This window comes from Hordeum vulgare, chromosome 2H, assembly GCF_904849725.1.
Source record: "Hordeum vulgare subsp. vulgare chromosome 2H, MorexV3_pseudomolecules_assembly, whole genome shotgun sequence".
Lineage (NCBI taxonomy): Eukaryota > Viridiplantae > Streptophyta > Magnoliopsida > Poales > Poaceae > Hordeum > Hordeum vulgare.
Genome location: NC_058519.1, coordinates 1,225,860 through 1,237,811, shown reverse-complemented (window position 1 = coordinate 1,237,811; position 11,952 = coordinate 1,225,860). Strand labels below are relative to the sequence as shown.

Here is an 11,952-nt window from a genome sequence, read left to right as displayed (position 1 = left end):
GGAACGAGGGGGAAAATAGCGCGGGCTGAAATGACCCTCCCGCCAACTGCTTCTCTGTGATGCAAGGCACCGCAGCCACGAGGGAAAACACGCATTTTCCCAGGTTGGGGTCGGGAAACAGTCCATTCATATACCAGATAGTTTCTTTTTTTATGTTGTGTGTTATTTTAGGAGAGACATGGACCTTATGTGGTGACATGTACAATGTAGTGCCAAGTATAAAGATCCACACAAGTCGCTTGATTGCTTCAATTCGGCATAACTCAACCATAAGTGCTCGGTAATGTCTTCCATTTTTGAACCTCACTTAATAAAAGTTGTTTAGTACTCCCACCGTCTCGGTTTATAAGTCATATTAGGCTGCTCATAATGGAGAGTAACATATAGTAGTATCATGCATATGTTACTATTGTTTGATACTACATTCATAGTGCATAGTAACATAAACTAGTATCATAGGTGATCTCATTTATTGACATGCATGACACATAGTAGCATAGCATTTAACATGTTACGGTATCTACCTATGTTACTCTAATATTCTCTCTCTTCTTTAATTACTTGCCACATCACCATGTTTGCTAGTCCCAAGACTATGTTACTAGCTATGATACTCCCACTATGGCCAACCTTAGGTTGTGCACCATGACCAAGACGGAGAGAAAAACGATAGAAATCAATGCTAATTTGCTAATTAATACCATTGAATGCAATGAATTGACCAATACATGTTATGCTAGTTAGTCTCAAGTCATTAAAAATATACATGCTTCACGTCTCTTATTGGTTGATTCCTTTATTCATATCAAAAAACAAAAAATAAGGTGAAAGTTAATGCATTGTGCCTAAGTGTTTTGGGATTATTTGATTTTCTTAAGATGACTTATACACCGGGACAAAGGAAGTAATAAGTTTCTCACCATCAGAAAGATATCTCTTTTTAATTAGGCACGTAGGAGGTTGCACCCTCGTGTTTTATCTCTGTCCCACACAAACTTCATCCAAATCTAGGAGCAGCAAGAACTTCTAAATTGGTTTGTTGACTTAAGTGCGGTGCTTAGATTGATGGACCGATCTTTAGAAGACGGATGTTTTTTCTTCACGTGTGGGTTAACCCTTGGGGCTGCAAAAAGGAGAGAAAACTTCAGAAATCACACCTCGTATTTTTTTATAGTTTATTTTCAGCGGGCTCTCCCTAAAGGCAACCGTCGAACCACGTCAAGGAAAATTTATTGAAGCAAATGCCCACGTCCATTGAAGTAGAAGTCTCATCTACGCCTAATCGTACAAGTGTATAACACTTGCTTAATCTTTAGCTTGGGGGAGGTAATCACTTCTCACGTTCTCTTTTAATAACTGGTTTTCGTTTGTTGTTTCATATTTGCTCGGGTTTAGTATTGCAAAGTTCTAAACTTAGGGACGTTAGTTTTGTATATGCATAGAGTCTTTTGCAATGCTCTTTATCTTTTGTTTTCCTGCAATCGTGTGTCTCATTTAATTAACAACGTGAATCAGATTTTATGAGCGTTCAAGAATGTTTCGATCTGGGTTTTCTTTTTTCTCTTGTTTCCTACTTTTTCTACTTCTTTTTCCTTTTATAAAAAAAGCAAACGCCAAAAAAAATATTTTTTTTAAAAATGTTTCGAATTACAAAAAAAATCAGATATTACCAAAAATGTCCATGTTATTAAAAAAGTTCCTGTTTTCAAAAACATTATGCTTTCAAACAATCTTTGGGGAATTTGAAAAAATGTTGATTGTTTCAGAAATTGTTTGCCATTTTAAAAAATGTTCAAGGAATTTCAAAAAATGTTCCATTTTTCAAAATTCGGGAATTTAAATATTATTTGCATTTTAAAAACATATTCAAAATCTCAATAACTAATTGTTTTAGCTAAAAAATCTCATTTTCGTAAAATGTTCGGGTAATTTTAGAATATGTTCACATTTCATAAAATTGTTTGCATTTTCCAAATATGTTTCTATTAAAAATATATTTTTTCCAAAAATATTATCAAAATTTCAAAGAATATTCTCATTTTTTAATTTTAATTAATATTTGCGAAAATAAATTTAATGAAGGTTTTCCATTTTACTGTATAACTGAAAGGGGAAAACCTGGAAAAAAAGGTGCTACAGTTTTCTCAGAGAAAAGAAAACCTAGAAAACTAGCAATATATAACTGTTTTCTCAGAGAAAAGAAAAATTAGCAAAATATAACTTACATACCACAGACTTTATATCAATTGCTTCGTATTCAAAAGAAGTTTCGGGCGATATTATTTCTAATATGTACAATCTATGTTTCATAGCTAAATTTATGATCAAAATTAGACACAAACTACGAGTGAAAATAAACTCGGACGAAGGGAATAGGACCTCTCACGAAAAACTATGCCCCGCTCACTTCGACCCAGCTAGTAACTCGGCTGTTGTAGTCTTTTCTTTACTTGTCTTTATTTTAAAGCGGTAAACATAGTCTGTACCATATTCGAACAGCAATAGGTAATGGAGTAGGTATCTTCCGTACGTGGGTGCTTGAAAAGAAAAGTAATTTTGTGTACTTGGCTTTAGGTGTGGAATTTAAAGAAACTGATATCAGCGACCTAGATCAAATGGATTCTTTTAATGTATTTAAAAACAAACATTGGTGTGTTCTAAGAAAGTCATTGATATTGATGGTCTGCACAAGAAAAGGAGAAGTGTAATGATGACAAATGACTTTTGATTTGTACAAAAAAATAATATAGACTTGTGCCTTATCATATAAAAATCGCTCACACAGCTCAATAAAAATATTCACGTACATACGGAAAAAAATTGAAAAGTAAAATTAAACCAAAACAACAACCGGAAAACGAAAAGAAAAACTGAGAACTGGTGTACTCCAGGTCCACCGGGAGCCACCGAACCGCTTAGGCTACGAAAGAAAATCTGTCCATTCTGGAGCAACCGAGCATATATTGGGGTTTGAATTTATGATGTCATCTTCTGTAAAGAAAGATATGGAGATATATACTTATGTCTCAAAAAAAAAGGCGAGATATATACCTCAACAAATAAAAGGGAAAAAGGTAGCATCCGTGTATGGATCCTGTTATGGCACATGGAGATGGAGATGGAGATGTGGGTTTGAATTTATGATGACGCCATCTTCTGTAAAGAAAGATATGTGAATAGTTGCAAAAGAAAAGATAATTTAAAAAGGAAATTGCATTTATTCAGTTAACCCTGCTCTGCTATTTCTCCGTGTCTCCTTCACCTGAATAAATTCAGTCCGTCCCTTGGCATGGCAAAGCTTAGCTACAGTCGAGTAATGCCCTTTGTAAAAGCGAATTGAATTTTATCAGCTCTACTATGTGTTTTTATCTTTCTACAGTGAGCAGTTGGCCAAGGATTTCGCGACATATATAGCTCCTAGTTAGAGCTGCCAAACAGACTAACAGCTCAGACGATGCGCCTTCATGACTCGAGACAGACGTAAATATATATGGACGTCATACAATGTTTTATCACAAGATAATAACAATTGTATGTCACAAGATATAACCGGAAGATGAGCTCCAGGGCGCTCGACGATGAGCCCACCCGGTTTGGCACCAACCGCTGGCTGTCGATTTCTTCAGTCACCAACATCATAACAAGTGTCAATTTCTTCAGAAGATGATGCAGTCTGGTTCCTTGCCATGGCTTCAGATATTCCACGCACAATTCATCGCCCTCCTTGGCAGGCAGCCAATTCTGAAACTGTTTTCAAGTCGGTTAACCTAATAAGAACACTCGAAGAAACAGTTCAAAAAAGGAAAATAAAAACAGTCGGGGAAATCAAAGAAAGAAAACGGCACGACCTTAATTTGGCAGATGTTAAAACCCATCATAGACTTGCAGCAACAATTAATCAACACAGGCAGTGACAGACAAACTTCCAGCTAGCAGATACTACTCTCCAAGCAAGCAAGCAAGCAAGCATCGAGTCTGTATGGTTGAAAAGCAGGGGAGATGTTTACCTCCCACGTCTTCTCATCGCTTCATAAAGCCAACAAATCTTCCACAAATATTATGATTGTGTGGTTAAGGAAGAATGACCGGTTTCAGCCTTGCCAGATGTCATTGGCACAGCGGGCATGGAGCCTCCGGCTAGAAACAAGACACGTCCGGTGTGCTCCAGTAAGCAAACCAAATGAGATGAGAGCAGCATTCCTTTGCTGAGAATAACAAGCTCACCATTTCACCGGGTAGGTAGGTAGGTATCCTCATGCATACATGCAGAGGAGCTGCATTCCTTTGCTGGAAATCACATCAGCAAACGAAATGTGTGAGTACTACTCCCCCCGGCGTACTTGGCACGGTTTTGTCGTCCAGTGTCAGAACAAATTTGCGTTGTTACTAATACCGAATGAATAAGACACTAACCATCTCTAGTGCATACAAGGTACCGAGGTCAAAAAAGAACTGGCGTCACTTCACGTACTCAATCATGACGGAAATTTAATTCTGGGCGACTTTCCAAAGCGATCACATACGTACCAAGCTGCAGGCTACGCTTCTGCTAGACTAGCCAATGTGTCACTCTGCTTCTTCTTCCTTGGCATGCATGGCTCCAGCAATCATATTGCATCTCTGTAGATCTGCAGAAATCTTACTCCATGGACTTGTTGCAAAGTCAATTCATCACCCTCCTCCTCGGCAGCCAATTCTGAAATATTTCAAAGTCAGTTCATCCATAGCTATCTTGCAGAGTTGAACTTCACCTGGGCCTATTTACCTCTCATGAATGAATGTTCTAAAGTGTTTTAGGTGCACACATTGCTGGAGCCGTCGAGTACGAGTGCAGCACAGGCCACCTTCGAAAATCTCCTGCAACAACTTGATACTATTGATAACGAGTGCAGCAATTCCTTGGCAACCAGCGTGTGCTTAAGATGGATTTGGTACGCTGCATCAGACAAAAAATAGAATGAGGGGCAAGACACCAAGGATGCCACAAGGAACAGTGGAAAGTTAAAACTGCATCCTCCGAACAGCACCATTCTCATGTGGACGTTGCAGTGGCATAATACTGCCTCAGTCGACCACATCTTTCCCCCAAAGTAATCACATAACTTGGAATACAGAATGAACAAAGTACTCGGTAAATGAGGCCTTCTGAATTCTCAAGATACATCCTTCTATATGCCATTTATTCTTCTGAAGATCCTATACACCATTAAATTTCGTTAAACAACAACAGTTATGACGAATGTAAGAATACATGGTATTAACAGAATGTAGATTGAATCTAGAAAATGCAAATCTTATTGGTTGCAAGTATGCCTATATCAGTGGAATGTAGACTGAATTGAAAAACTGCAAAGCTTATCAGTAGCAAAACACTGGCAACTCACTGTTTTCCATAATTACGCCAAGATGATCCTTTGATCCCTCAACTGTACTTCCCAGGTATACCATAAGTCTTCACGAGTTCCGGACAAATATAAACACAAGTGGCTAGAAAGCCAACCTGAACAGCAAGCAAACAAAAATTAGGAATGCAGGAACACCTGGTACTGATAGCAACATAGCAGTATATGAAAAAAAATATGATCACCTTATCAGTAGCTTCACTCATTTATACTATTCTTATGACATAATGATACTTTGATCATGACACCGAAAATAGAGAAGTAGACTACCATGTCTTGATGAATGACAATAATAACCCAAACTTAAATGCGAAATAAGATTGAACGGACATCTGTACAGAGAACCAAAACAAATGTGGTGATCACAGATTACGTTGGTAATTACATCTCGACTTGTAGAACGGGAATGGGCTCTGAGAAGCAATTCGTGAATATTTTCACTGCCGTCAAGAAGAAATTATAAATCTAATATAACAGGAGTACAAGTGAAAATATTTCTTGAAGCTAGTATAGACAGAAGTTGGTTTGCTTGCTTAATAAAGGGGCCGTATGTATCGTGCTGATGCAGTACTGTTTTAGCTCCTCGCTGCATTCATAGACATCTAGCTTCTCCAGTGAATTCGGGAGGGCATCGTTGGGCAGTGACGAGACAGCTGGACAAAAGTAGAATGATAATTTCTTGAGGGCGGTAAGGTTACGCAGCCCTGCAGGGAGTTGTTGAAGGTCCTTGAAACACCAAAACTTAAGTTCCTGGAGGGAGGAGAGGAGTTGAAGGGCGTCCTCTTGCTCCTTGCTGAACCGCTCCATCCCATCAGAGCCATACCCAAAAAGTGCCAGATTGGTGAGGGAGGAGAGGAATGTGCAGACGGGTGCAGCAAGGAGTCCCGCTATGTCATCCGTCCAGAGCTCACGCAGTGTTGATGAAACAAGCTGTGTCTGCTGCTCTTCACTTCCCTCAGCAACCTCCAAAGCCCGTCTGGGATTGGGATCCCAATCAGCAAAGAATCTAGGGCTGCCCCTGACATTTAATTCTTTGAGCCGGCCCCCGGTGGTAACGAGAGACTGCAAGCCCTGACATTTCAGATCCTCTCCACGATTATCCAATTCTAATCTGGTGAGAGAGATGAGGTTTGAGAGGGGCTCCATTGTCCCCATGCCTTGCATACCCGCAAGATCCAGGAACTGCAGGGAGGAAGGGAATATGTGACAGGAAAAGGAGAAGGTGGATAGAAACTTTGGGGACCACCGTATTCTTAATCTCTGGAGGGATCGCAAGGCTTGGAGCCCTCCTCCTCCAGGAACAAGAGTTGGCAGATCCACCAGGACCAGCTCTGAGCAGCCATCGAACTCCAACACCCGTAGTTTGTCACAGAGATGAGGTGGGAAGAGCAGCACCCCATCATCCTCTTCCTCTGCTGCTGCTGTTATTTCACCTCCCCCCATATCTGATGCTTCTAATGTTGTTTGTTGCACATCCACCCCCACTACCAGCTTTTTTATATTTTTACATGTCCACATTTCCAATTTGGAGAGCTTTGGGAGGTGGGGGAGGAGCTCTGTCAATTCCTCGCCAGTATTACCATTTAAGTTGTCGATCAAGATTTTCTCAACAGGGAGCTGCCATTCCACATCACTCTGACCTCCTCCAAGTGATCCAACTAGACCAACTGAACTTCGTACAATCAGTGTATTCAGCGAGGTTAGCATCAGAAGGTGCTTCAACTCCAGAGGTGGGCACTTTTCCAGTGTCAGCTTCTCTACATCTGTTTCTTTATCAAAAACTAACACTTGGTCTATGCTATGCAAATCAGCCTCTCCAAAAATGTTCAATTCTGCTCCACTGGATGATTTTGAGTACCAAAAATGCGCTGGTAGCTTTACATTTTCCATCATGACATGACGCAGACTTTCAATCCAGGAGATGAGAATCACTAACGAGAATTCTGGACAGCCGGTTACCTCAAGCTCTTGTAGCTTGGGGAACCAATCTGGGGAAACAATGTGGTTTGGGAAAGGAAACCCCAACAGTTTCGGGCACTTCCTAATAATAAGCACTTGCAAAAGTGGGAACATATGAGCATCCGGTGGCAACAAGTCTCCATCAACGGAAGACTCTTGTTCGCCTGTGTAAACCCATTTTTCAAAACTTCCTAGGCCAATGAGTGTAAGCTTTATTAGCCTGCAAAAGCTTTTCTCTACGATAAAATCCTTCAGTCTGGCAATATTCTCCAACCTTAATTCATGAAGATCCCACGCCTTCCCTAATGAAGGGAAAACTTCCCAAGAAACACCATCCAGATAAAGAGATTGTAGAGCCTCAACAGCAAACTCATCACCCAGCCATGTTGGACAAGACGGACCTCCATGCCCTCTAATGCACAACACCTGAAGATCTCCATGTGGCTGAAGGATCTCAAGAACCGCTGCTTCCACGCTAGGCTCAACACTAGATCGCTCACTATCCCAGCACAATGTTAACCTTCTCAGGTAGTTTTTCTCTATCAGTTTTGCTTGAGCTGCTTCTTCTTCTGTGTGTATTTTCTCAAGGTTGTAGATGCCAAGCTCCCTGAGCTTGCTTAAATGCTCTAGTTGCTTTGGTTCAAATCCTTCACTTTTTTTATTGACTCGAAATACCTTCAACTCTTCTAAGAGTTTAAGTTTTCCCACATTATAAATATCAGAATGAAGCTGACCATCACCTGGGGCATAAAAATGGCACAATTTGGCAAGGTTGCTCATGTCTTCGGGCAAATCACAACTCCCTTCCCATGGCTGAAGATCTAGAACCCTTAAATGATAAAATTTAGAGATGTTGAGTGGTAAATGCATCTCTCTGTCACATGTCCCTAGACATAGGCATCGTAGGTGGACAAGTCTTGAAAAGTTATGTAACATGGACTCCATGGGATACATCATGTCAAGCAAATAAAGAACGCGAAGAGCATTTGCTTCCCAAAGAAAATCACCAAATATCTTGGCCAAACTTCCATCCATTTTACCAAATAACATAAATGTGTGCAAATGTTCAACCTTCAATTTTGTCTTCAGTTCTTCCAATTCACTTCTTAATTTTTCACCTGACACTGCATCATATTTGCCTAAGTCGTGTATGGTTATAGACAAGTGATGGGTGGTGGGCTGAATTTCCACTGATCCAACATTAGGGAGACATAAACAAAGACAATCATGCGATGCAACCTTCATTGCCAAATCATGTAGTAGGTCATGCATAACATATAACAAAACACCATCAGTTTCCTCTTCCTTGAAAAATCCATAACTGACTAACTCAGTTAAATTGCTCAAACCTATATCTTCAAATGTTTGATTTTGATCACTAGGTATCAAAATATCTAGTCCGATCCACAGGCTGATGAGATCATAGCTTCTCAGACGTATATCTTCAGGAATCAATGCAGAATAGGAAAAACATTGCTGGAGATGGAAAGGGAGAAAGTCATAGCTAAGCCTCAAGGCAGACATAATTCCATCGGTTTGCTTTTCCCATTCTTTACTTTTGAGAACCCTTTTCCAATGATACAAACTATGTTCTTTACTCAGTAATCTACCAACAGTTTTTGCTGCAAGAGGGGAGCCCTTTAGTTTTTCCATTATCTTATCTGCGGTCTCAAGCAGAAAATGTTTGTCCCTTGGACATTGCTCATCACCGAAGATAAATGCAAGGAATAACTTTCTAAACTCTTCAGATTTTAAACCGTCCAGTTCTATTGAATGGCCAGTTGGTTTAACCTTCTGTGCTATTGCTTGAAACCGGGTTGTGACCAGAACCATGGAACCTTTTTCTTGTGATTGGTTGAGTATCGACATGAGTTTTTCCCAGTCACCCACATTACTAATCTGCCATATATCATCCAATACAAGTAAGAACCTTTTAGATTTCAATCTTTCTTCAATCAACTCTTCAATTGTACTGCCCTCCTTTTCACTTTCAACTGGACGAGTACCTACTTTAATCTGTTCAAACACCTTATCCAGATTGAAATTGAATGACACACATATCCAAATCATTACTGGAAAATGATTCTGCACCTGTTGGTCGTGATATATGTGTTGTATCAGAGTTGTCTTCCCCATTCCCCCAGGACCCACAACCGGAAGCACAGTCAGACTCTTGTCACGGTATTGACCCAGGGTGATATCATGTATGATGCTATTCATGACACGATCCCTCCCGTACATTTTTGGCTCATCAATTCGACCTTTGGTGATGGGACGGCTCTGAGCAATGTCTGGGATGGTTCTAGGGCCACAACCTTGCAGAATCTTGGTAACCTCGTTGCGCATAAGCTTTAGTTGCTGTACAGTGTCCTTCATCCTTTGGGAGAAATCCACCCTATTAAACTCATGCATTGGTTTTCCTTGCGCATTGGCGCCAACTTGATCACCATGAACATGTGGATGCGGGGAAGATGAGCAAGGGAGGAGTTTACTGAGCTTGGGCATGCATCCACTAAGCTCCTGACCAGCCTGATTTGAATCGCCACCAGGTGATCTCTGCCTGCCACACGGCCAAGCTGCACAACAACTGACATTTTGCCTTGCTACTCCCTGCCGGTGATCGCCACCGGTGTTGGCACCAAAGCAGTACGACAGCTGTTTGGCAAGAGCTTTTGCGGTGTGGCGAGCATTGAGGGCGAGGTTGCAGACGCAGCCCTTGCCGTGCTGGTCAGCAGCATCGTACGTGCCGTGGAGCTCGTCGTGGATGCGGAAGTAGTCCAGCTCGTCCAGCAAGTCCTCGGCGTTGCGCGCCGAGTCGAGCAGCCTCTGCAGCAGCTCCTCCATGGCCGTACCGCAGATGTCCTTGCGTGCAGCTTGTTGGAGCGTGGCCTTGACGAGCAGCAGTTGTGTGCTCAGGGCCTCGATGTTGGGACCCAAGTTGCTGGTGGCTGACCAAGCCCCCAGCACGCCATCTGCAACGGGGCCTAGCGCCTTCTCCACCACCCATTGTGCCGCACCCAGGGCGGCCTCGGTCATCGCCGCCTGCCCGCCTGCCTGCCTGCCCGCCTGCATCCAGGAATCAAAAAGGATTTTAATTTATTTTGTTGTAAGCAGGCTGAATTATGAATGGGCAGGGGTATCCCAACTAGTATCTGTTGAGAGAAATTTTCAATCACAAGAGAATATATAGTCAAGGCACCAGGACAGAGCCATTTTCAATCACAAGGGAAGTATAATGCTGAATCAAGTCACGAGAAAAGGGGAGGGCAAAAACAGAGCAGGAGAATAAGCACAAATAATAAAAATGCTTAACGAAAATCTTGTGTATTTCTCTGTGGCCAACAGAGAGATCTGACCATTGTAGTTTGTGTATTATTACTAACAGACACATGTAATTTGCGTATTCAAAGCTCACAAATCCGAAGTCGGACTCGGACCGAACCATGGGTGGGTTACAGAGAAAGAAAGAGAGAGAGAGAGAGAGAGAGATCTGACCTGCTGCTGCGCCGGTGCGGCTGGTTAGGTTCAGATACGGCGAGCTGAGCTGCGTCCCGGACGGCGATGTGGAGGCGACGAGCGGGACGGCCGGGGAGCCAACCAGCTTGAGATTGAGTGTGGAGTGAGGAAAGTATCTCTATCGCCAAAGATTGAGTGTGGAGTGAGCACTGAGAAGTGGAGTCTCCTCCCCTGGATCTGGATCGGACGCACACTGTTGCTCCTGTCTGTCTGTCTGTCTGTGCTGTGCAAACTGTAATGATTAAAGTTTTTCCTTGACTTCACCTACCGCAAAAGTCTCCAACACCGATCCATAAATATGCTCCAGCATCTGTCCAAGGATATTGGTGCGTAAACTGGTCATTCAAAATTATTCGCATATGTTTCATAAATTATTTAAACGGTGCAGACGATATTCATGCAAAGACATTGAATTTAAGTAAAGTTTGGATATAACTTATATAAAAGTCCTATACCAGACGACCACCTCGTATGCGTCGTCGCTCCGTCCTGTCGAACCGCCGTCACCCTCCGTGCCGCCGTCGTCGTCGTTGTCCCTCCAATGGCGCAGGGATACCGGAGGGGCGTGACAGTCTTGTCCCGCGGTTGCCTACCACTCACGGAGGAGCCGTTCCGGCTCCTGTTGCATGGTGCGGAGGGCCGCCTTGGCCACTACCGACGGCGTCGACTGAACCCTGGTACCAGCCTTGCCCCTGCCGGCGTTGGCGGAGCAGTTGCCAAGCGACCACTCCTCACCGATCTTGGGGAGCTTGTTGTCAAGGCGTCTGTCGGTCGTCCCTACGGTGGTGATGGAGTGCTTGAGCGTTCATCCCCTGCCGTCTCTTGTCCAACTCCGATGCTATTACTTGGGTGTTACAATTTGCCGTTCGTTGCGGCAAATTGTCGCCACAACGTGCAGGGCAACACTCAAGATTGAGCGAAGTGGGTCGACCCAGTATGCAAGTCATTTTGTTTTTGATTTTGGGCACCTTCTTGAAGTTCCACGCCAGTTTTCTTTGGTTTTGGAAACCTTCCAGACCGTTCCTGAATTTTTTTTCTCTTTCTTTTTCTTTTTTCCTTTTTTTATGTTTTTGTT

General features: G+C 42.4%; 1 protein-coding gene across 3 annotated transcripts; it reads right to left on the bottom strand.

Moving 5' to 3' along the window:
* Positions 1-3,322: 3,322 nt before the first annotated feature.
* LOC123431457 (putative disease resistance protein RGA4) lies at positions 3,323-11,066 on the bottom strand. 3 transcript variants are annotated; one of them, XM_045115248.1, is made up of 9 exons: positions 10,857-11,066; positions 5,588-10,427; positions 5,385-5,500; positions 5,028-5,196; positions 4,766-4,936; positions 4,528-4,696; positions 4,225-4,287; positions 4,008-4,137; positions 3,323-3,747 (listed from the first exon to the last, which is right to left on the bottom strand). In XM_045115248.1, exon 2 carries the CDS (start codon positions 10,395-10,397, stop codon positions 5,907-5,909), a length of 4,491 nt encoding a protein of 1,496 aa, XP_044971183.1. In that variant the 5' UTR covers positions 10,398-10,427; positions 10,857-11,066; the 3' UTR covers positions 3,323-3,747; positions 4,008-4,137; positions 4,225-4,287; positions 4,528-4,696; positions 4,766-4,936; positions 5,028-5,196; positions 5,385-5,500; positions 5,588-5,906. The 3 variants fall into 3 exon arrangements, with proteins under 3 accessions (XP_044971183.1, XP_044971182.1, XP_044971184.1); XM_045115247.1 differs by having other exon boundaries at positions 4,008-4,287; XM_045115249.1 differs by lacking the exons at positions 4,008-4,137; positions 4,225-4,287.
* Between the last annotated feature and the right edge of the window lie 886 nt (positions 11,067-11,952).